This window comes from Oncorhynchus clarkii, unplaced genomic scaffold, assembly GCF_045791955.1.
Source record: "Oncorhynchus clarkii lewisi isolate Uvic-CL-2024 unplaced genomic scaffold, UVic_Ocla_1.0 unplaced_contig_1850_pilon_pilon, whole genome shotgun sequence".
Classification (NCBI taxonomy): Eukaryota; Metazoa; Chordata; class Actinopteri; order Salmoniformes; family Salmonidae; genus Oncorhynchus; species Oncorhynchus clarkii.
The window spans coordinates 74,288-98,955 of NW_027261052.1; the positions used below are offsets into that span (position 1 = coordinate 74,288).

The 24,668-nt window shown below is 46.4% G+C and overlaps 1 protein-coding gene across 1 annotated transcript in view; it reads left to right on the top strand.

The window, feature by feature from the left end:
• Positions 1-24,668, top strand: part of LOC139403954 (protein jagged-1b-like) — a gene marked incomplete at its 5' end in the record, with an annotated part of 93,382 nt that overhangs the window by 64,293 nt on the left and 4,421 nt on the right. Inside the window, 6 exons of the mRNA XM_071147166.1 lie at positions 1,344-1,429; positions 2,710-2,823; positions 10,610-10,719; positions 13,009-13,266; positions 15,786-15,917; positions 19,680-19,830. Coding sequence (XP_071003267.1) covers positions 1,344-1,429; positions 2,710-2,823; positions 10,610-10,719; positions 13,009-13,266; positions 15,786-15,917; positions 19,680-19,830 — 851 coding nt within the window. The remainder of the gene's footprint in view (positions 1-1,343; positions 1,430-2,709; positions 2,824-10,609; positions 10,720-13,008; positions 13,267-15,785; positions 15,918-19,679; positions 19,831-24,668) is intronic.

Below are 24,668 nucleotides of genomic sequence, written 5' to 3' on the forward strand. Positions count from 1 at the left end.
GTAGTACTGGTTATGGTATTACTGGTTATGGTAGTACTGGTTATGGTAGTACTGGTTATGGTATTACTAGTTATGGTAGTACTGGCTATGGTAGTACTGGTTATGGTATTACTGGTTATGGTAGTACTGGCTATGGTAGTACTGGTTATGGTATTACTGGTTATGGTATTACTGGTTATGGTATTACTGGTTATGGTATTACTGGTTATGGTAGTACTGGTTATGGTAGTACTGGTTATGGTAGTACTGATTATGGTATTACTGGTTATGGTATTACTAGTTATGGTAGTACTGGCTATGGTAGTACTGGTTATGGTATTACTGGTTATGGTAGTACTGGTTATGGTAGTACTGGTTATGGTATTACTAGTTATGGTAGTACTAGTTATTGTAGTACTGGTTATGGTAGTACTAGTTATTGTAGTACTTGTTATGATAGTACTGGTTATGGTAGTACTAGTCATGTTGGATATAGATATCCCCCTGCCCTTCCTAGTTTGATCTATGTCCCAAATTGCAACCTATTCCCTACATAGTACAATTCTTTAGACCAGGGCCCATAGGGCTCTATGTAGAGGATAAGGGTGTCATTTGGGACGTAGTCTGAGAGACTTCAGTTTGACCAAGATGTTTTGATGTTGTTCTGAGACTGAACTTCTCTCTCTCCGTCTCTCTCCCTCCTCTCCTCTCACCCCTCCTATCTCACTTCTCCTTTCTCCTTTCTCACCCCTCGTCTCCTCTCCCCCTCCTCTCCTCTCCCCCTCCTCCCCTCTCACCCCTCCTCTCCTCACCACTCCTCTCCTCTCCCCCTCCTATCGCACTTCTCTTTTCTCACCCCTCCTCCCCTCCCACCCCTTCTCTCCTCTCCTCCCTTCTCCCCTCTCCTCCCCACTCACCCCTTCTCTCCTCTAACCCTTCCTCTCCTCTCACCCCTCCTCTCTCCCTCCTCTCCTCTCCCCCTCCTATCTCACTTCTCTTTTCTCACCCCTCCTCCCCTCTCACCACTCCTCCCCTCTCACCCCTCCTCTCCTCTCCTCCCTCCTCCCCTCTCACCCCTTCTCTCCTCCCTCCTTTCCTCTCACCCCTCCTCTCCTCTCCTCCCTTCTCTCCTCTCCTCCCTTCTCTCCTCTCCTCCCTTCTCTCCTCTCCCCTCTCACCCCTCCTCCCCTCTCACCCCTCCTCTCCTCTCCTCCCTCCTCCCCTCTCACCCCTTCTCTCCTCTCCTCCCTCCTCCCCTCTCACCCCTCCTCTCCTCCCTCCTCCCCTCTCACCCCTCCTCTCCTCTCCCCCTTCTCTTCTCCCTTCTCTCCTCCCTCCTCTCCTCTTCCTCTCCTCCTCTCCAGTTATAACAGTGGGACCTGTGTGGATGGTGATAACTGGTATCGATGTGAGTGCACTCCAGGGTTCGCTGGGCCAGACTGCAGGATCAGTACGTATTAACATGGACTCTCCCTCCTCACCCACCCACTCTGGCTGAGCCGTAAGTTAGTGACTGGGTCTGGGCTGGGGCCGAGGAGAAGGGACAGTCACTCTTTTGGGCGCTGGGTCACAAACAGCCACACTGCTGGTGATTAAACGGCCAGATCTCTCTCTGCCGGTGATTACACGGCCAGGTCTCCCTCTGCCGGGTCTCTCTCTGCCGGTGATTACACGGCCAGGTCTCCCTCTGCCGGGTCTCTCTCTGCCGGTGATTAAACGGCCAGATCTCTCTCTGCCGGTGATTAAACGGCCAGGTCTCCCTCTGCCGGTGATTAAATGGCCAGGTCTCCCTCTGCCGGTGATTAAACGGCCAGGTCTCCCTCTGCCGGTGATTAAACGGCCAGGTCTCCCTCTGCCGGTGATTAAACTCTGGCGCTCTGGGGCGCTCTGAGGCGCTCTGAGTCTCTGGGGCGCTCTGAGGATCTGGGGCGCTCTGAGGTTCTGGGGCGCTCTGAGGCGCTCTGAGGCTCTGGGGTGCTCTGAGGATCTGGGGCGCTCTGAGGCTCTGGGGCGCTCTGAGGATCTGGGGCGCTCTGAGGTTCTGGGGCGCTCTGAGGCGCTCTGAGGCTCTGGGGTGCTCTGAGGATCTGGGGCGCTCTGAGGCTCTGGGGCGCTCTGAGGATCTGGGGCGCTCTGATGCTCTGAGGTGCTCTGGGGTGCTCTGAGGCTCTGGGGCGCTCTGAGGCTCTGGGGCGCTCTGAGGCTCTGGGGCGCTCTGAGGCTCTGGGGCGCTCTGAGGCTCTGGGGGCACTCTGAGGCTCTGGGGGCACTCTGAGGCTCTGGGGGCGCTCTGAGGCTCTGGGGGGGCTCTGGGGTGCTCTGAGGCTCTGGGGCGCTCTGGGGCGCTCTGAGGCTCTGGGGCGCTCTGAGGCTCTGGGGCGCTCTGAGGCTCTGCAGCACCGGCCTGAGGCGTCACTACAGTCCCTGGTTCGAATCCAACCTGTATCACATCCTGCCGTGAATGGGAATCCCATAGGGCGACGCACAATTGGCACAGCGTCTTCCAGGTTTAGCCGGGGTAGGCCGTCGTTGTGAAATAAGAATTTGTTCTTAACTGACATGCCTAGCTAAATAAAGGTTAAAAAAACGTGTTGCAGAGACTGTTGAGAATTTGATGATCAGTCCAAAAAATCTAAATTCAAAAGAGTATCGTTAAAGGCTTAATGTCAAACGTAATTGGATCGTTCCTGACTGCTATAGTGTGTGTGTGTGTGTGTGTGTGTGTGTCAGATATCAACGAATGCCAGTCCTCGCCGTGTGTGTTTGGTGCTACCTGTGTTGATGAAATCAATGGCTTCCACTGCCTGTGTCCCCAAGACCGATCAGGACCACGTTGTCAGGACGGTAAGGATCTCTGAAAACACGAGCTCACGATCTCTATGTCACAGGATCTCTGAAAACACGAGCTCACGATCTCTCTGTCATATGATCTCTGAAAACATGATCTCTCTCTGTCATAGGATCTCTGAGAACACAGGCTCACGATCTCTCTCTGTCATAGGATCTCTGAGAACACAGGCTCACGATCTCTCTCTGTCATAGGATCTCTGAGAACACAGGCTCACGATCTCTCTCTGTCATAGGATCTCTGAAAACACAGGCTCACGATCTCTCTCTGTCATAGGATCTCTGAGAACACAGGCTCACGATCTCTCTCTGTCATAGGATCTCTGAGAACACAGGCTCACGATCTCTCTGTCATAGGATCTCTGAAAACACGATCTCTCTCTGTCATAGGATCTCTGAGAACACAGGCTCACGATCTCTCTGTCATAGGATCTCTGAAAGCACGATCTCTCTCTGTCATAGGATCTCTGAGAACACGATCTCTCTCTGTCATAGGATCTCTGAGAACACGATCTCTCTGTCATATGATCTCTGAAAACACGATCTCTCTGTCATAGGATATTATTTTACTGTTATAATATTTTTTTATTTCTCTACAACAACAAAGAAAATCACTTTTGCTCTACTCTCTTGACCAATCAGAATGCTCCAAAATGCCACAACAGCAGACTGATATCTGGCTAACCGTAGGATAGGCTAACAGCTGTTGTTTTCAGGGTGCTATTCTGGTACCTTTTGGCTAACCGTAGGCTAACAGCAGATGGTGTACCGTTGTTTTCAGGGTGCTATTCTGGTACCTTTTGGCTAACCGTAGGCTAGGCTAACAGCAGACGGTGGGTGTACTGTTGTTTTCAGGGTGCTATTCTGGTACCTTTTGGCTAACCGTAGGCTAGGCACAGTTGTTTTCAGGGTGCTATTCTGGTACCTTTTGGCTAACCGTAGGCTAACAGCAGACGGTGTACCGTTGTTTTCAGGGTGCTATTCCGGTACCTTTTGGCTAACCGTAGGCTAGGCTAACAGCAGACGGTGTACCGTTGTTTTCAGGGTGCTATTCTGGTACCTTTTGGCTAACCGTAGGCTAGGCACAGTTGTTTTCAGGGTGCTATTCTGGTACCTTTTGGCTAACCGTAGTCTAGGCTAACAGCAGACAGTGAAAGAGAAGTCTGATGTTTGCCATCATTATTCTGTAGAACTGATTCTGTTTCCAAACTGTGGGTTTTGCATTGATCTGTGTCTGGTCTTGTTCTCCATTGGTGCCTGTTTTATAATGGCTATTTGAAGTTTGGAAAATAGTGTTGTCAGGGCTCAGCGGAGGGATAAATGCACTATGATAGTAAAATGCCTTTTCATGTAAAACACAACCCATAGCCAGGCCTGGAGGAAGGAGGTACACAACCCATAGCCAGGTGGCAGGAGGTACACAACCCATAGCCAGGCATGGAGGAAGGAGGTAGACAACCCAAAGCCAGGTGGCAGGAGGTACACAACCCATAGCCAGGTGGTACACAACCCATAGCCAGGCCTGGAGGAAGGAGGTACACAACCCATAGCCAGGCCTGGAGGAAGGAGGTACACAACCCATAGCCAGGTGGCAGGAGTAACACAACCCATAGCCAGGCCTGGTGACAGGAGGTACACAACCCATAGCCAGGAGGTACACAACCCATAGCCAGGCCGTGCTGAAATGTCTCCCAGTACAGCTTCCAGAGTGCTGAAAAGCCGTCTCTTCCCTCTCATTATCCTCTTCTTGCTTGCCCATTGTTTCCACCACATATTCTTTCAGATTACTACTCACTACTCTTTGCCGTTTGCTTGGAGAGGGGGTGTCCGTGTGCTTGTATTTCTCCCGTAACTCATCAAACTCACTGTCAGCTCACAGTTTTTCCACGCAATTGTGGGCACTCGGATACCTCCAATGTCACCAGGCTGCAAGATGGTTTCGCAGTTGCCTTTGCTGCTGGGCTCAGTGGCTTTGGCCTCGATGATAGCGTCGGCTCAGCGGCATTGGCCTCGATGATAGCGTCGGCTCAGCGGCATTGGCCTCTGATAGCGTCGGCTCAGCGGCATTGGCCTCGATGATAGCGTCGGCTCAGCGTCCTAGGCCTCGAAGATGGCGTCGGCTCAGCAGCCTTGGCCTCGATGATAGCGTCGGCTCAGCGGCATTGGCCTCGATGATAGCGTCGGCTCAGCGGCATTGGCCTCGATGATAGCGTCGGCCCAGCGTCCTAGGCCTCGATGATGGCGTCGGCTCAGCGGCATTGGCCTCGATGATAGCGTCGGCTCAGCGTCCTAGGCCTCGATGATGGCGTCGGCTCAGCGGCATTGGCCTCGATGATAGCGTAGGCTCAGCGGCATTGGCCTCGATGATAGCGTCGGCTCAGCGTCCTAGGCCTCGATGATGGCATCGGCTCAGCGGCATTGGCCTCGATGATAGCGTCGGCTCAGCGTCCTAGGCCTCGATGATGGCGTCGGCTCAGCGGCATTGGCCTCGATGATAGCGTAGGCTCAGTGTCCTAGGCCTCGATGATGGCGTTGGCTCAGCGGCATTGGCCTCGATGATAGCGTCGGCTCAGCGTCCTAGGCCTCGAAGATAGCGTAGACTCAGCGGCATTGGCCTCGATGATAGCGTCGGGTCAGCGTCCTAGGCCTCGATGATAGCGTAGGCTCAGCGGCATTGGCCTCGATGATAGCGTTGGGTCAGCGTCCTAGGCCTCGATGATGGCATCGGCTCAGCGGCATTGGCCTCGATGATAGCGTCGGCTCAGCGTCCTAGGCCTCGATGATAGCGTAGGCTCAGCGGCATTGGCCTCGATGATAGCGTTGGGTCAGCGTCCTAGGCCTCGATGATGGCATCGGCTCAGCGGCATTGGCCTCGATGATAGCGTCGGCTCAGCGTCCTAGGCCTCGAAGATAACGTAGGCTCAGCGGCATTGGCCTCGATGATAGCGTCGGGTCAGCGTCCTAGGCCTCGATGATAGCGTAGGCTCAGCGGCATTGGCCTCGATGATAGCGTCGGGTCAGCGTCCTAGGCCTCGATGATAGCGGCATTGGCCTCTGTGGCAGGCTTCTCCCCCTCCTCCCTGCGTTGATCCGATGCTGTCGTTGTGTTTTGGCGAAACCACTTACTAATATCCATCATGGTATCAGCTACCTACTTAACTGTTACCATTTAGCTGCTCTGTGAAATGTAAACCACTTACTAATATCCATCATGGTATCAGCTACCTACTTAACTGTTACCATTTAGCTGCTCTGTGAAACGTATTTTTTCCCATGGTACGTAACTTTGAAAGTAAAGCCCTTCTACTGTGGAGACCAATCAAAATACACATTTTTCAACTGGTAAAATGTGTATGACGTACGTATAGGGAGTTGCATGAACGAAGCATACACAACAAATTGGTTGGGCATGACGGGGGGGGGGGGGGGGGGGGGCAGAATAAGGATACAAACTAAAGGGGCATGATATTCCAACTAAAGGGGTAGAATATTCCAACTAAAGGGGTAGAATATTCCAACTAAAGAACAAGAATATTCCAACTAAAGGGGTAGAATATTCCAACTAAAGGGGTAGAATATTCCAACTAAAGGGACAGAATATTCCAACTAAAGGGGTAGAATATTCCAACTAAAGGGGCAGAATATTCCAACTAAAGGGACAGAATATTCCAACTAAAGGGACAGAATATTCCAACTAAAGGGGCAGAATATTCCAACTAAAGGGGTAGAATATTCCAACTAAAGGGACAGAATATTCCAACTAAAGGGGCAGAATATTCCAACTAAAGGGACAGAATATTCCAACTAAAGGGGTAGAATATTCCAACTAAAGGGGCATGATATTCCAACTAAAGGGGTAGAATATTCCAACTAAAGGGGTAGAATATTCCAACTAAAGGGGCAGAATATTCCAACTAAAGGGGCAGAATATTCCAACTAAAGGGGTAGAATATTCCAACTAAAGGGGCAGAATATTCCAACTAAAGGGGTAGAATATTCCAACTAAAGGGACAGAATATTCAAAATAAAGGGGCAGAATATTCCAACTAAAGGGACAGAATATTCCAACTAAAGGGGTAGAATATTCCAACTAAAGGGACAGAATATTCCAACTAAAGGGGTAGAATATTCCAACTAAAGGGACAGAATATTCCAACTAAAGGGGTAGAATATTCCAACTAAAGGGGCAGAATATTCCAACTAAAGGGACAGAATATTCCAACTAAAGGGACAGAATATTCCAACTAAAGGGGCAGAATATTCCAACTAAAGGGGTAGAATATTCCAACTAAAGGGACAGAATATTCCAACTAAAGGGGCAGAATATTCCAACTAAAGGGACAGAATATTCCAACTAAAGGGGTAGAATATTCCAACTAAAGGGGCATGATATTCCAACTAAAGGGGTAGAATATTCCAACTAAAGGGGCAGAATATTCCAACTAAAGGGGTAGAATATTCCAACTCAAGGTACAGAATATTCCAACTAAAGGGACAGAATATTCCAACGAAAGGGGCAGAATATTCCAACTAAAGGGGCAGAATATTCCAACTAAAGGGGCAGAATATTCCAACTAAAGGGGCAGAATATTCCAACTAAAGGGGTAGAATATTCCAACTAAAGGGGTAGAATATTCCAACTAAAGGGGCAGAATATTCCAACTAAAGGGGCAGAATATTCCAACTAAAGGGGCAGAATATTCCAACTAAAGGGACAGAATATTCCAACTAAAGGGGTAGAATATTCCAACTAAAGTGGCAGAATATTCCAACTAAAGGGGCAGAATATTCCAACTAAAGGGGTAGAATATTCCAACTAAAGGGACAGAATATTCCAACTAAAGGGGCAGAATATTCCAACTAAAGGGACAGAATATTCCAACTAAAGGGGTAGAATATTCCAACTAAAGGGGCATGATATTCCAACTAAAGGGGTAGAATATTCCAACTAAAGGGGCAGAATATTCCAACTAAAGGGGTAGAATATTCCAACTCAAGGTACAGAATATTCCAACTAAAGGGACAGAATATTCCAACGAAAGGGGCAGAATATTCCAACTAAAGGGGCAGAATATTCCAACTAAAGGGGCAGAATATTCCAACTAAAGGGGCAGAATATTCCAACTAAAGGGGTAGAATATTCCAACTAAAGGGGTAGAATATTCCAACTAAAGGGGCAGAATATTCCAACTAAAGGGGCAGAATATTCCAACTAAAGGGGCAGAATATTCCAACTAAAGGGACAGAATATTCCAACTAAAGGGGTAGAATATTCCAACTAAAGTGGCAGAATATTCCAACTAAAGGGACAGAATATTCCAACTAAAGGGGCAGAATATTCCAACTAAAGGGGCAGAATATTCCAACTAAAGGGACAGAATATTCCAACTAAAGGGGTAGAATATTCCAACTAAAGTGGCAGAATATTCCAACTAAAGGGACAGAATATTCCAACTAAAGGGGTAGAATATTCCAACTAAAGGGGTAGAATATTCCAACTAAAGTGGCAGAATATTCCAACTAAAGGGACAGAATATTCCAACTAAAGGGACAGAATATTCCAACTAAAGGGACAGAATATTCCAACTAAAGGGACAGAATATTCCAACTAAAGGGGTAGAATATTCCAACTAAAGGTACAGAATATTCCAACTAAAGGGGTAGAATATTCCAACTAAAGGGGTAGAATATTCCAACTAAAGGGGTAGAATATTCCAACTAAAGGGGCAGAATATTACAACTAAAGGGACAGAATATTCCAACTAAAGGGACAGAATATTCCAACTAAAGGGACAGAATATTCCAACTAAAGGGACAGAATATTCCAACTAAAGGGACAGAATATTCCAACTAAAGGGGTAGAATATTCCAACTAAAGGTACAGAATATTCCAACTAAAGGGGTAGAATATTCCAACTAAAGGGGTAGAATATTCCAACTAAAGGGGTAGAATATTCCAACTAAAGGGGCAGAATATTCCAACTAAAGGGGCAGAATATTCCAACTAAAGGGCAGAATATTCCAACTAAAGGGGCAGAATATTCCAACTAAAGGGGCAGAATATTCCAACTAAAGGGCAGAATATTCCAACTAAAGGGGCAGAATATTCCAACTAAAGGGGCAGAATATTGCAACTAAACTAGCAGCAGGAGGTCAACTACCTCTTTAGCAGCAGGAGGTCAACAACAGCAGCAGGAGGTCATCGCACCATAGGCTACAGAAACGCTATATTCTGACGTTTGGTGTTTTATTCAATTAAGGGTTTCAAATGTCATGGTACAGGTAACTGTCAAAGTAAAGGAAACATAAGGTGTCTTAATATGGCTTTGGGCCACCATGAGCCAGAACAGCTTCAATGCATCTTGGCATAGATTCTGGAAGTGTTTCCATTATTTCGTCAGTTATATCCTTGTCTGTTACAATGTAACATCATGGACAATTTAATTTAGACGAAGCGTTTTCATTGTTAAAATTGACCCAACAAAAGTTCTCAAATAATGAATATTGTCTCACAAGTGTTTCTCTGCTAACGTCCGTTCCGATATTCAATTAAATATGCCCATCCCTACTCTTTCAGTCTCTCTCTCTTTCTCTCTTTCAGTCTCTCTCTCTTTGTCTCTCTCTCTGCCTCTCTCTCTTTCAGTCTGTCTCTGTCTCTCTCTTTCAGTCTCTCTCTGTCTCTCTCTTTCAGTCTCTCTCTGTTTCTCTCTCTCTTTCAGTCTCTCTCTCTGTCTCTCTCTCTTTCAGTCTGTCTCTGTCTCTCTCTCTTTCAGTCTGTCTCTGTCTCTCTTTCAGTCTCTCTCTGTCTCTCTCTTTCAGTCTCTCTTTCAGTCTCTCTCTGTCTCTCTCTTTCAGTCTCTCTCTGTCTCTTTCAGTCTCTCTCTCTGTCTCTCTCTCTTTCAGTTTCTCTCTCTGTCTCTCTCTCTTTCAGTTTCTCTCTCTGTCTCTCTCTCTTTCAGTCTCTCTCTCTGTCTCTCTCTCTTTCAGTCTCTCTCTGTCTCTCTCTCTTTCAGTCTCTCTCTCTGTCTCTCTCTCTTTCAGTCTCTCTCTGTCTCTCTCTTTCAGTCTCTCTCTGTCTCTCTCTTTCAGTCTCTCACTGTCTCTCTCTTTCAGTCTCTCTCTTTCAGTCTCTCTCTCTCTGCCTCTCTCTCTTTCAGTCTGTCTCTGTCTCTCTCTCTCTCTTTCAGTCTCTCTCTCTTTCAGTCTCTCTCTCTGTCTCTCTTTCAGTCTGTCTCTGTCTCTCTCTCTTTCAGTCTCTCGCTGTCTCTCTGTCTCTCTCTCTTTCAGTTTCTCTCTGCCTCTCTCTTTCAGTCTGTCTCTGTCTCTCTCTCTGTCTCTCTGTCTCTCTCTCTGTCTCTCTGTCTCTCTCTCTTTCAGTCTGTCTCTCTCTCTTTCAGTCTCTCTCTCTTTCAGTCTGTCTATCTCTCTTTCAGTCTCTCTCTCTGTCTCTCTCTCTTTCAGTCTCTCTCTCTCTCTCTTTCAGTCTCTCTCTTTGCCTCTTTCAGTCTCTCTCTCTGCCTCTCTCTCTCTGTCCGTCTCTGTCTCTCTCTCTCTGTCTCTCTCTTTCAGTCTCTCTCTGCCTCTCTCTCTTTCAGTCTGTCTCTCTCTCTCTTTCAGTCACTCTCTCATGCTCTCACACTCACTCTCTCCCACTTGGTGTGTCTCTCACACACACACACACACACACACACACACACACACACACACACACACACACACACACACACACACACACACACAGTCAGTAGAGATGACATGTAAGTCTTGTGTATGTGTGTTCCAGTGACAGGGAGACCGTGCTCAGGGAACAGTCGTGTCACCCCTGATTTAGCCAAGTGGGATGAGGACTGCAACACCTGCCAGTGCTTTAATGGGAAGGTTGTCTGTACTCGAGTACGTATCTAAACTCTTACCTTTACCTTGTTAACAAACTATAAACTCTTACCTTTACCTAAAGTTGAAGTTTACATACACTCAGGTTGGAGTCATTAAAATGTGTTTTTCAACCACTCCACAAATGTCTTGTTAACAAACTATAGTTTTGGCAATTCGATTAGGGCATCTATTTCGTGCATGACACAAGTAATTTTTCCAACAATTGTGTACAGACAGATTATTTCACTTATGATTCACTCTATCACAATTCCAATGGGTAAGAAGTTTACATACACTAAGTTGACTGTGCCTTTAAACAGCTTGGAAAATTCCAGAAAATTATGTCATGGCTTTAGAAGCTTCTGATAGGCTAATTGACATAACTTGAGTCAATTGGAGGTGTACCTGTGGATGTATTTCAAGGCCTACCTTCAAAATCAGTGGCTCTTTGCTTGACATCATGGGAAAATCAAAAGAAATCAGCCAAGACCTCAAAATAAAATTGTAGACCTCCACAAGTCTGGTTCATACTTGGGAGCAATTTCCAAATGCCTGAAGGTACCATGTTCATCTGTACAAACAATAGTACGCAAGTATAAACACCATGAGACCACGCAGCTGTCATACCGCTCAGGAAAGAGACGCGTTCTGTCTTCTAGAGATGAACGTACTTTGGTGTGAAAAGTGCAAATCAATCCCAGAACAACAACAAAGGACCTTGTGAAGATGCTGGAGGAAACAGGTACAAAAGTATCTATATCCACAGTAAAACAAGTCCTATATCGACATAACCTGAAAGGCCACTCAGCAAGGAAGAAGTCCTTGCTCCAAAACCGCCATAAAAAAGCCAGACTACGGTTTGCAACTGCACATGGGGACAAAGATCGTACTTTTTGGAGAAATGTCCTCTGGTCTGATGAAACAAAATCAGAACTGTTTGGCCATAATGACCATCGTTATAGTTGGAGGAAAAAGGGGGCGGCGGGGAGGGTTGCAAGCCGAAGAACACCATCCCAACCGTGAAGAACGGGGGTGGCAGCATCATGTTGTGGGGGTGCTTTGCTGCAGGAGGGACTGGTGCACTTCACAAAATAGATGGCATCATGAGGGAGGAAAATGATGTGGATATATTAAAGCAACATCTCAAGACATCAGTCAGGAAGTTAAAGCTTGGTCACAAATGGGTCTTCCAAATGGACAATGACCCCAAGCATATTTCCAAAGTTGTGGCAAAATGGCTTAAGGACAACAATGTCAAGGTATTGGAGTGGCCATCACAAAGCCCTAACCTCAATCCTATAGCAAATGTGTGGGCAGACCTGAAAAAGTGTGTGTGAGCAAGAAGGCCTACAAACCTGACTCAGTTACACCAGCTCTGTCAGGAGGAATGAGCCAAAATTCACCCAACTTATTGTGGGGAACTTACCCGAAACGTTTGACCCAAGTTAAACAATTTAAGGCAATGCTACCCAATACTAATTGAGTGTATGTAAATTTCTGACCCACTGGGAATGTGATGAAAGAAATAAAAGCTGAAATAAATCATGCTCTCTACTATTCTTCTGACATTTCACATTCTTAATATAAGGTGGTGATCCTAACTGACCTAAAACAGGGATTTCTTATTAGGATTAAATGTCAGGAATTGTGAAAAACTCAGGTTAAATGTATTTGCCTAAGGTGTTATGTAAACTTCCGACTTCAACTGTAGATGTATCTTAGAGGGCTGCAAAACTCTGCTACCTTTCCCCAAAAAATTCCAGGTTTTCCAGAAGTCCTCATTAGAGTTCCCAGTTGGAGGATTCCTGGATTCAGGGGGGAATTATCAGGGAGGGAGCTGGCATTTGGATTCCTGGATTCAGGGAGGGAGCTGGGATTGGGATTCCTGGATTCAGGAGGAATTATCAGGGAGGGAGCTGGGATTGGGATTCCTGGATTCAGGGGGGAATTATCAGGGAGGGAGCTGGGATTGGGATTCCTGGATTCAGGAGGAATTATCAGGGAGGGAGCTGGGATTGGGAATCCTGGATTCAGGGGGGAATTATCAGGGAGGGAGCTGGGATTGGGATTCCTGGATTCAGGGGGAATTATCAGGGAGGGAGCTGGGATTGGGATTCCTGGATTCAGAGGGGAATTATCAGGGAGGGACCTGGGATTGGGAATCCTAGAAAACCTGGCAATGTTGGGAAAGTCACTGTAATTTTTTAACCCTGGTGTCTTGAATGTGTCTTTCCTGTATCTCACATTTAGATATTTTGGTTTTACAGACGTGATGTATTGATTGATTCTTTAATTGATTGATTTCAGATGTGGTGTGGTCTTAGGTCCTGCCGAGTCAGCGGGGGGGTTAAAGGCCACGGTAGCAGAGGAGGTGGGGTCGGGTGTCTGTCTGGTCAGAGCTGTGTACCAATCAGGGAGGAGCAGTGTTTCATCCGACCGTGTCTGGGTCAGGGGGAGTGCCACCCCTCCTCTCCACCGCCCAACAAATGCCACCCCAGCTCCGGTTACCACGACAACAGCTGTGCTAACGTAACACTTACGTTCACCAAAGAGACCATGCCCAGGGTGAGTCAGAGTAGAGAGATTAATTTCCCTCTTTTCTTCCCTGCTACCCTTCTACTCAGCAGCTCAGACAATCTCTTGCCTAGGAAGCCAGAGATTGGGTTAAGGGCTATTGGGTCACTTTCCCTTTCCTCCTCCACCTTTCTGCTCTCAGCCCAGCCGTTCGGCTCTCAGCCCAGCCGTTCGGCTCTCAGTTTAGCCGTTAGGTCCCCCTCTCTCCTCATTCTCTGGTCCCCCTCTCTCCTCATTCTCTGGTCCCCCTCTCTCCTCATCCTCTGGTCCCCCTCTCTCCTCATCCTCTGGTCCCCCTCTCTCCCTCTCCTCTGGTCCCCTTCTCTCTTCATCCTCTGGTCCCCCTCTCTCCTCATCCTCTGGTCCCCCTCGCTCCTCATCCGCTGGTCCCCCTCTCTCCTCATCCTCTCTGGTCCCCCTCTCTCCCCCTCCTCTCCAGGGTCTGAATCTTGTTTCTCATGGTCTGAGTCCTTTAGGTGCCTTTTGGCAAACTCCAAACAGGCTGTCATGTGCCTTTTACTGAGGAGTGGCTTCCGTCTGGCCACTCTACCATAAAGGCCTGATTGATGGAGTGCTGCAGAGATGGTTGTCCTTCTGGAAGGTTCTCCCATCTCCACAGAGGAACTTTAGAGCTCCGTCAGTGACAATCGGGTTCTTGGTCACCTCCCTGACCAAGGCCCTTCTCCCCTGATTGGTCAGTTTGGCTGGGAGGCCAGCTCTAGGAAGAGACTTGGTGGTTCCAAACTTCTTCCATTTAAGAATGATGGAGTTCACTGTGTTCTTGGGGACCTTTAATGCTGCAGAAATGTTTTGGTACCCTTCCCCAGATCTGTGCCTCGACACAATCCTGCCTCTGAGCTCTACGGACATTTCCTTCAACCTCATGGCTTGGTTTTTGCTCTGACATGCACTGTCAACTTTTGGACCTTATATAGACAGTTGTGAGCCTTACCAAATCATGTCCATGAATTTAACACAGGTTGACTCCAATCCAAAGTTAAATAAATATTAATATTGGTGATATTTACAATGTGGTTTGAATAGTTCTTCACTGGTTGACCTTTTCTTGTGGCAACAGGTCACAAATCTTGCTGCTGTGATGGCACACTGTGTTTTTTCTCCCTGTAGATATGGGAGATTATCAAGATTGGATTTGTTTTCGTATTCTTTGTGTATCTGTGTAATCTGAGGGAAATATGTGTCTCTAATATGGTCATACATTAGGCAGGAGGTTAGGAAGTGCAGCTCAGTTTCCACCTCATTTTGTGGACAGTGTGCACATAGCCTGTCTTCTCTTGAGAGCCATGTCTGCCTATGACGGCCTTTCTCAATAGCAAGGTTATGCTCACTGAGTCTGTACATAGTCAAAGCTTTCCTTACGTTTGGGTCAGTCACAGTGGTCAGGTATTCTGCCACTGTGTACTCTCTGTTTAGGGCCACTAACAGTGGTCAGGTATTCTGCCACTGTGGACTCTCTGTTTAGGGCCAAATAGCATTCTAGTTTGCTCAGTTTTTTTGTTGATTCTTTCCAACGTTTCAAGTAATTATCTTTTTGTTTTCTCATGATTTGGTTGGGTCTAATTGTGCTGCTGTCCTGGGGCTCTGTAGGGTGTGTTTGTGTTTGTGAACAGAGCCCCAGAACCAGCTTGCTTAAGGGACTCTTCTCCAGGTCTTTTCTCTGTAGGTTATGGCTCAGTGGTGGAATGTGTGAGCATCGTTTCCTTTTAGGTGGTTGTAGAATTTAATATATTTTTTTGTGGATTTTGTTAATTAGCGGGTATCGGCCTAATTCTGCTCTTTATGCATTATTTGGTGTTTTACATTGTACAAAGAGGATCTTTTTTCAGAATTCTGCTTGCAGAATCTTAATTTGGTGTTTGTCCAATTTGTGAATTCTTGGTTGGTGAGCGGACCTCACAACCATAAAGGGCAATGGGTTCTATTACTGATTCAAGTATTTGAGTTCTGATGTTTTAGCAGAGTGCTGATGTTAGTCTCACTCCGTCTCCCTCCCTCTCTCTCTAACCCTCTCTGTCTCTCTGTTTCTATAACCCTCTCTCTCTCTCTAACCTCTCTGTTTCCCTCTCGCTCTCTGTTTCTCTCTCGCTCTCTCTGTTTCTCGTTCTCTCTCTCACTCTCTCTGTTTCTCTAACCCTCTGTCTCTCTCTAACCCTCTCTGTCTCTCTGTTTCTATAACCCTCTCTGTCTCTCTCTAACCTCTCTGTTTCCCTCTCTCTCTCTGTTTCTCTCTCGCTCTCTCTGTTTCTCGTTCTCTCTCTCACTCTCTCTGTTTCTCTAACCCTCTCTGTCTCTCTCTAACCCTCTCTGTCTCTCTGTTTCTATAACCCTCTCTCTCTCTCTCTCTCTCTCTCTCTAACCTCTCTGTTTCCCTCTCTCTCTCTGTTTCTCTCTCGCTCTCTCTGTTTCTCGTTCTCTCTCTCACTCTCTCTTTTTCTCTAACTCTCTCTGTCTCACTCTCTCTCTCCCTCTCTCGCTGTCTCTCTATCCAGGGTCTGAGTATTGAGGCAGTGTGTAAGCAGCTGAGACAACTGTACGTGGTCAAGAATGTGTCCTCTGAGTATTCTGTTTCCATAACCTGTGACCCTTCAACCTCCGCCAGCAACGAGATCCATCTCAGCATCGTAAGTCACGTCCTGTCACGTGTGTGTACGTTTGTCAGGAGTTTGGATTCAAGTGGACTGTAAGGAAAATGGAAAATAATGTATGCAAAGCTGGCATGCTTAACCCTCCCTTATCCTCAATACATCTAGTCTACAGTACTGAGCTCCTGACTCTAAAACCCAGTCTATACTCCCTGTATATTCTCTCTGAGGCATGGGCAAGGTGGTGTGTTTTTCATGTGTCACATGCGTAATAGTGTATATATATGTATGTATAATAGGGTAATAGTTACACATTAGCTGTTTTGGTGAACTTACTTTTGGTCAGGAGTGGTGCTCTGTTGTTTATTTTTATTTCACCTTTATTTAACCAGGTAGACCAGATCACCTTTATTTAACCAGGTAGACCAGATCACCTTTATTTAACCAGGTAGGCCAGATCACCTTTATTTAACCAGGTAGGCCAGATCACCTTTATTTAACCAGGTAGACCAGATCACCTTTATTTAACCAGGTAGGCCAGATCACCTTTATTTAACCAGGTAGGTCAGATCACCTTTATTTAACCAGGTAGGCCAGATCACCTTTATTTAACCAGGTAGGCCAGATCACCTTTATTTAACCAGGTAGGCCAGATCACCTTTATTTAACCAGGTAGACCAGATCACCTTTATTTAACCAGGTAGGCCAGATCACCTTTATTTAACCAGGTAGGCCAGATCACCTTTATTTAACCAGGTAGGCCAGATCACCTTTATTTAACCAGGTAGGCCAGATCACCTTTATTTAACCAGGTAGGCCAGATCACCTTTATTTAACCAGGTAGGCCAGATCACCTTTATTTAACCAGGTAGACCAGATCACCTTTATTTAACCAGGTAGACCAGATCACCTTTATTTAACCAGGTAGGCCAGATCACCTTTATTTAACCAGGTAGACCAGTTCACCTTTATTTAACCAGGTAGAGAGTCGGTCCGAGAATTGAACCCTGTGGCACCCCCATAGACTGCCAGAGGTCTGGACAACAGGCCCTCCGATCTGACACACTGAACTCTATCAGAGAAGTAGTTGGTGATTGACAGAGTCGAAAGCCTTGGCCAGGTCGATGAATACAGCTGCACAGTAATGTCTCTTATCGATGGCGGTTATGATATTGTTTAGGACCTTGAGCGTGGCCAAATTGCAACCATGACCAGCTCTGAAACCAGATTGCATAGCAGAGAAGGTACGGTGGGATTCGAAATGGTCGGTGATCTGTTTGGCTTTCGAAGACCTTGGAAAGGCAGGGTAGAATAGATATAGGTCTGTAGCAGTATGGGTATAGAGTGTCTCCCCCTTTGAAGAGGGGGATGACCGTGGCAGCTTTCCAATCTTTAGGAATCTCAGACGATACAAAAGAGAGGTTGAACAGACTGGTAATAGGGGTTGCAACAATGGCAGCGGATAATTTTAGGAAGAGAGGGTCCAGTTTGTCTAGCCACGCTGATTTATACGGGTCCAGATTCTGCAGCTCTTTCAGGACATCAGCTGTTTGGGTTTTGGTGAAGGAGAAGGGGGGGGTTGGGCTTGGGCAAGTTGCTGCAGGGTGTGCTGAGATGTTGGCCGAGGTAGGAGTAGCCAGGTGGAAAGTGTTTCCAGCCGTAGAGAAATGTCTATTGAAATTCTCGATTATCGTAGATTTATCGCTGGTGATAGTGTTTCCTAGCCTCAGTGCAGTGGGCAGCTGGGAGGAGGTTCTCTTGGACTTTTCAGTGTCCCAGAACTTTTTGGAATTTGTGCTGCAGGATGAACATTTCTGTTTGAAAAAGCTAGCCTTAGCTTTCCTAACTGACTGAGTATATTGAAAAGTTCCCTGAAAAGTTGCATATCGCGTGGGTTATTCAAAGCTAGTGCAGAACATCACAGGATGTTTTTGTGCTGATCTAGGGCAGTCATGTGTAGCTCTGTCCAGCTCTGTGGAGCTCTGTTCAGCTCTGTGGAGCTATGTTCAGCTATGTGGAGTGATGTGGAGCTCTGTTCAGCTCTGTGGAGTAATGTGGAGTGATGTGGAGCTCTGTTCAACTATGTGGAGCTCTGTTCAGCTGTGTGGAGCTCTGTGGAGTGATGTGGAGTGATGTGGACCTCTGTTCAGCTGTGTGGAGCTCTGTGGAGTGATGTGGAGCTCTGTTCAGCTGTGTGGAGCTCTGTTCAGCTGTGTGGAGCTCTGTTCAGCTGTGTGGAGTGATGTGGAGCTCTGTTCAGCTATGTGGAGCTCTGTTCAGCTATGTGGAGCTCTGTTCAGCTATGTGGAGCTCTGTTCAGCTGTGTGGAGCTCTGTTCAGCTATGTGGAGCTCTGTTCAGCTATATGGAGCTCTGTTCAGCTGTGTGGAGCTCTGTTCAGCTATGTGGAGCTCTGTTCAGCTGTGTGGAGCTCTGTACTGCTGTGTGGAGCTCTGTTCTGCTGTGTGGAGCTCTGTTCAGCTGTGTGGAGCTCTGTTCAGCTATATTGAGCTACATGATGTTGTGGAGTATTGTGTTCAAAGCTGAAAAGATAAACAACTATAACACTAAACTAGTTCTATATCTGATGAAGATGTTGTGTATCAAGACTTCTCCAACTCGGGTTACAAATGCTGCCAACTTTCCCCAAGTTCTATCGTCCCTCCCCTAGAATTCCTGTCTGAAAAATGTTGTAATGATTCCAGAATTCCTTCAACCTGGATTTCTGAGAAACCAAGGAATTTTGTTTCAGAAATTGCTCTGTTAGACTGCAGCCAAGGACGGAAAAAGCATCAAAACTACTCTAGTAATCTGACGAAGGCATTATGTATCAAGACGTTTTCAACATACAATACCTAACCCCTCTTGTGTTTTCTCAGCTCCATCTCTCCCAACAACTGTGCTCGGTTTTTCATAGGGGTTGGGATAAACCTAGTCACATGTAGCCATCCTTCCAATTGTCATCACGTTGACTCGACATGAGGACTAACGAGGCTTTGATGAAGCAGAAGACACATTTTGTTACATATTTGATTCTTCTTTCCAGGAACAGCGGCTAGACAGATCACCTACTGTATAAAGGAGATGAGATACACAACACTTACACCTCTCTCTCTCTCTCTCCTCTCTCTCGCTCTCTTCGCTCTTCTCTCTCTCTTCGCTCTCGCTCTCTTCTCTCTCTCTTCGCTCTTCTCTCTCTCTTCGCTCTTCTCTCTCTCTTCGCTCTTCTCTCTCCTCTCTCTCTCTCTCTCTCTCTCCTCGCTCTCCTCTCTCTCTCCTCGCTCTCTCTCCTCTCTCTTCTCTCTCTCTCCTCACTCTCGCTTTCTTCTCTCTCTCGCTCTCTTCGCTCTTCTCTCTCTCTCTTCGCTCTCGCTCTCTTCTCTCTCTCTCTTCTCTCTTCTCTCTCCTCGCTCTCTTCTCTCTCTCTCCTCACTCTCGCTTTCTTCTCTCTCTCGCTCTCTTCGCTCTTCTCTCTCTCTCTTTGCTCTCGCTCTCTTCTCTCTCTCTCTTTGCTCTCGCTCTCTTCTCTCTCTCTCTTCGCTCTCGCTCTCTTCTCTCTCTCTCCTCGCTCTCTCTCTCTTCGCTCTTCTCTCTCCTCTCTCTCTCTTCTCTCTCTTCGCTCTTCTCTCTTCTCTCTCTCTCTCTCCTCGCTCTCTCTCTCCTCTCTCTCTCTCCTCGCTCTCTCTCTCCTCTCTCTCTCTCCTCACTCTGTCTCCTACTCTCCCTCTCTCTCTCTCTCTCCTCGCTCTCTCCTCTCTCTCTCTCTCTCTCTCTCCTCGCTCCTCTCTCTCTCTCTCTTCAGTACACAGTGGACCAGTGGATGGACAGATCACCTATAAAGGAGATAACAGAGAGGATAATCGATCTGGTGTCTAAACGCCATGGCAACAACAGCATCATCACAGCCATTGCCAAGGTCAGAGTGCAGCGGACGCCGAGCACTAGCCACACCGGTATGAACCCCCTGCAACACATATGCTCACTCGCCCGCCCTCCCACACACACACACAGCCAAACCGGTACACACCACACACACACACACACACACAGCGAAACAGGTACACACCATGCACACACACAGCCAAACCGGTACACACCACACACACACACACAGCCAAACCGGTACACACCACACACACACAGCCAAACCGGTACACACCACACACACACACACACACACAGCCAAACCGGTACACACCACACACACACAGCCAAACCGGTACACACCACACACACACACACACACAGCCAAACCGGTACACACCACACACACACACACACACACACACACACACACACACACACAGCCAAACCGGTACACACCACACACACACACAGCCAAACCAGTACACACCACACACACACAGTCTCTGTGTTTTCTCTCTCAATGTTTTCATACTCTCTGTTTTTTCTCTATCAATTTCAATATATTGACAGGGGAAACATATGTTAACTTTGCCGCGAAGCGAAGTGAAGTAGATAATAAACAAAAGTGAAATAAACAGAAATGAATAGTAAACATTACACATACAGAAGTTTCAAAAATAATAAAGACATTACAAATGTCATATGTCTATATTCAGTGTTGTAATGATGTGCAAATAGTTAAAGTACACAAGGGAAAATAAATAAGCATGAATGGTGTTTGTTCTTCACTGGTTGACCTTTTCTTGTGTCAACAGGTCACAAATCTTGCTGCTGTGATGGCACACAGTAGATATGGGAGATTGTTTTTGAATTCTCTGTGGATCTGTGTAATCTGAGGGAAATATGTGTCTCTAATATGGTCATACATTGGGCAGGAGGTTAGGAAGTGCATCTCAGTTTCCACCTCATTTTGTGGGCAGTGAGCACATAGCCTGTCTTCTCTTGAGAGTCATGTCTAATTGTATTGCTGTCCTGGGGCTCTGTGGGTGTATTTGGGAACATAGTCCCAGGACCAGCTTGCTTAGGGGACTCTTCTCCAGGTTCATTTCTCTGTAGGTAATGTTTATTTTATTTAACCAGGAAAAGCCCATTGAGACCCAGAGTCTCTCTTTTTCAAGGGAGACCTGACCAAGAAGGCAGCAACAATCAATACAATACAGAATTAAACGATACAACAATCAATACATCATGATCCAGACAAAAAAAAGCATTTTACAATCCTCTGTAACAGTCTCCCATCAATATCTTAAATTCATTCAGGGTCACTAACATATCTAGATGAAGCAGGAATTGTAGACTATTCCATTCAGTAGCACTAACACATCTAGATGAAGCAGGGATTCTAGACTATTCCATTCAGTAGCACTAACACATCTAGATGAAGCAGGGATTCTAGACTATTCCATTCAGTAGCACTAACACATCTAGATGAAGCATGGATTGTAGACTATTCCATTCAGTAGCACTAACAACATCTAGATGAAGCAGGGATTCTAGACTATTCCTTTCAGTAGCACTAACACATCTAGATGAAGCAGGGATTCTAGACTATTCCATTCAGTAGCACTAACACATCTAGATGAAGCAGGGATTCTAGACTATTCCATTCAGTAACACTAACATATCTAGATGAAGCAGGGATTCTAGACTATTCCATGAGTCTGGTGCACAAGGCGGGAAGGCAGTCTTGCTTAATACTGTGAATGTCCTGGGGACTTTAAGTAGCAACCACCTAGCAGACCGGGTATGGTAACATAGCAACCACCTAGCAGACCGGGTATGGTAACATAGCAACCACCTAGCAGACCGGGTATGGTAACATAGCAACCACCTAGCAGACCGGGTATGGTAACATAGCAACCACCTAGCAGACTGGGTATGGTAACATAGCAACCACCTAGCAGACCGGGTATGGTAACATATCAACCACCTAGCAGACCGGGTATGGTAACATAGCAACCACCTAGCAGACCGGGTATGGTAACATAGCAACCACCTAGCAGACTGGGTATGGTAACATAGCAACCACCTAGCAGACCGGGTATGGTAACATAGCAACCACCTAGCAGACTGGGTATGGTAACATAGCAACCACCTAGCAGACCGGGTATGGTAACATAGCAACCACCTAGCAGACTGGGTATGGTAACATAGCAACCACCTAGCAGAACGGGTATGGTAACATAGCAACCACCTAGCAGACCGGGTATGGTAACATAGCAACCACCTAGCAGACCGGGTATGGTAACATAGCAACCACCTAGCAGACTGGGTATGGTAACATAGCAACCACCTAGCAGACCGGGTATGGTAACATAGCAACCACCTAGCAGAACGGGTATGGTAACATAGCAACCACCTAGCAGTCTGGGTATTTTATTTATTTATTTATTATTTCACCTTTATTTAACCAGGTGGCTAGTTGAGAACAAGTTCTCATTTACAACTGCGACCTGGCCAAGATAAAGCATAGCAGTGTGAACAGACAACACAGAGTTACACATGGAGTAAACAATTAACAAGTCAATAACACAGTAGAAAAAAAAGAGAGTCTATATACATTGTGTGCAAAAGGCATGAGAAGGTAGGTGAATAATTACAATTTAGCAGATTAACACTGGAGTGATAAATTATCAGATGGTCATGTACAGGTAGAGATATTGGTGTGCAAAAGAGCCGAAAAGTAAATAAATATAAACAGTATGGGGATGAGGTAGGTAAATTGGGTGGGCTATTCACCGATAGACTGTGTACAGCTGCAGCGATCGGTTAGCTGCTCAGATAGCAGATGTTTAAAGTTGGTGAGGGAGATAAAAGTCTCCAGCTTCAGCGATTTTTGCAATTCGTTCCAGTCGCAGGCAGCAGAGAAATGGAAGGAAAGGTGGCCAAATGAGGTGTTGGCTTTGGGGATGATCAGTGAGATACACCTGCTGGAGCGGGTGCTACGGGTGGGTGTTGCCATCGTGACCAGTGAACTGAGATAAGGCGGAGCTTTACCTAGCATAGACTTGTAGATGACCTGGAGCCAGTGGGTCTGGGGACGAATATGTAGCGAGGACCAGCCGACTAGAGCATACAGGTTGCAGTGGTGGGTAGTGTATGGGGCTTTGGTGACAAAACTGATGGCACTGTGATAAACTGCATCCAGTTTGCTGAGTAGAGTATTGGAAGCTATTTTGTAGATGACATCTCCGAAGTCAAGGATCGGTAGGATAGTCAGTTTTACTAGGGTAAGTTTGGCGGCGTGAGTGAAGGAGGCTTTGTTGCGGAATAGAAAGCCAACTCTAGATTTGATTTTAGATTGGAGATGTTTGATATGAGTCTGGAAGGAGAGTTTACAGTCTAGCCAGACTCCTAGGTACTTATAGGTGTCCACATATTCAAGGTCGGAACCATCCAGGGTGGTGATGCTAGTCGGGCGTGCGGGTGCAGGCAGCGAACGGTTGAAAAGCATGCATTTGGTTTTACTAGCGTTTAAGAGCAGTTGGAGGCCAGAGTCCAGTCTCTGTCAGACAGAGGAGGCTGCATGATAAACAGAGGAGGCTGCATGATAAACAGAGTCCAGTCTCTGTCAGACAGAGGAGGCTGCATGATAAACAGAGTCCAGTCTCTGTAAGACAGAAGAGGCTGCATGATAAACAGAGTCCAGTCTCTGTCAGACAGAGGAGGCTGCATGATAAACAGAGGAGGCTGCATGATAAACAGAGTCCAGTCTCTGTAAGACAGAGGAGGCTGCATGATAAACAGAGTCCAGTCTCTGTAAGACAGAGGAGGCTGATGATAAACAGAGTCCAGTCTCTGTCAGACAGAGGAGACTGCATGCATACACAACAAGTCACCGTAATCAATAACAGAGAGAAATGTGGCCTAAACAACCTTCTTTCTAGCCATAAGCGGGAAGCCTTATTACGAAAATAAAAACCCATTTTAATTGAAGCTTTTGTCAGATTATCTATATGAACTTTAAAGGACAACTTGTCATCCAACCATATACCTAGGTATTTGTAGGATGACACTTTTTCAATGGATAAGCCACCAGATGTGACAATGCTAACCTTCTCTGGCAGAGTTCTAGCTCTGGTAAAGGTCATGAATATATTTTTCTGTACATTCAAGACCAGTTTGAGACCATAAAGGGAGGCCTGCAGTCGACTGAAACGCAGTCTGGAGCTCTTCAACAGCCTGAACCAGAGAAGGAGCACATGAATATATGACTGTATCATCTGCATATAGATGGAACTTTGCTGGTTGCATCCCGTTTCCCAAATCATTGTGAACAACACGGGAGCTAAAATGGAACCCTGGGGCACACCTTTATTAATCTCTAGACAGCTAGACTTGTGATTGTCAGTATATACACATTGTGTTCTGTCAGAAAGATTGTTCCTAAACCAATTTACTGCCCCTTCACTGAGACCAATGTTTCCGAGTCTAGCTAGCAACAATTCATGGTCAACTGAATCAAAGGCCTTTGATAAATCTACAGAGCAGCACAATGTTGCTTTTTATCAAGTGCATTAATGATGTCGTTTGCCACTGCCGCAGTTGTGGTGCTGTACCCTGATCTAAAGCCAGACAAGGTTTTATGGAAGGTTTGGGAATCAAGGGCCTCTTCTCCAGGTTCATCTCTCTGTAGGTGATGGCTTTGTTATGGAAGGTTTGGAACGTTTTGTCCAGGAAGTTGTCTAAAAGGGATTGAATGTTGTTGCCTAATTGTTTTTTGTTAGGTTTCCACACTACTTTCCTTCCATCTATAGCATTTCTTAATATTATTCAGTTCCTTTGGCTTTAATGCCTCATGAATGAGGATTGCTCTGTTCAAGTAGACTGCGATTTTGCTGTGATCTGATAGGGGTGTCAGTGG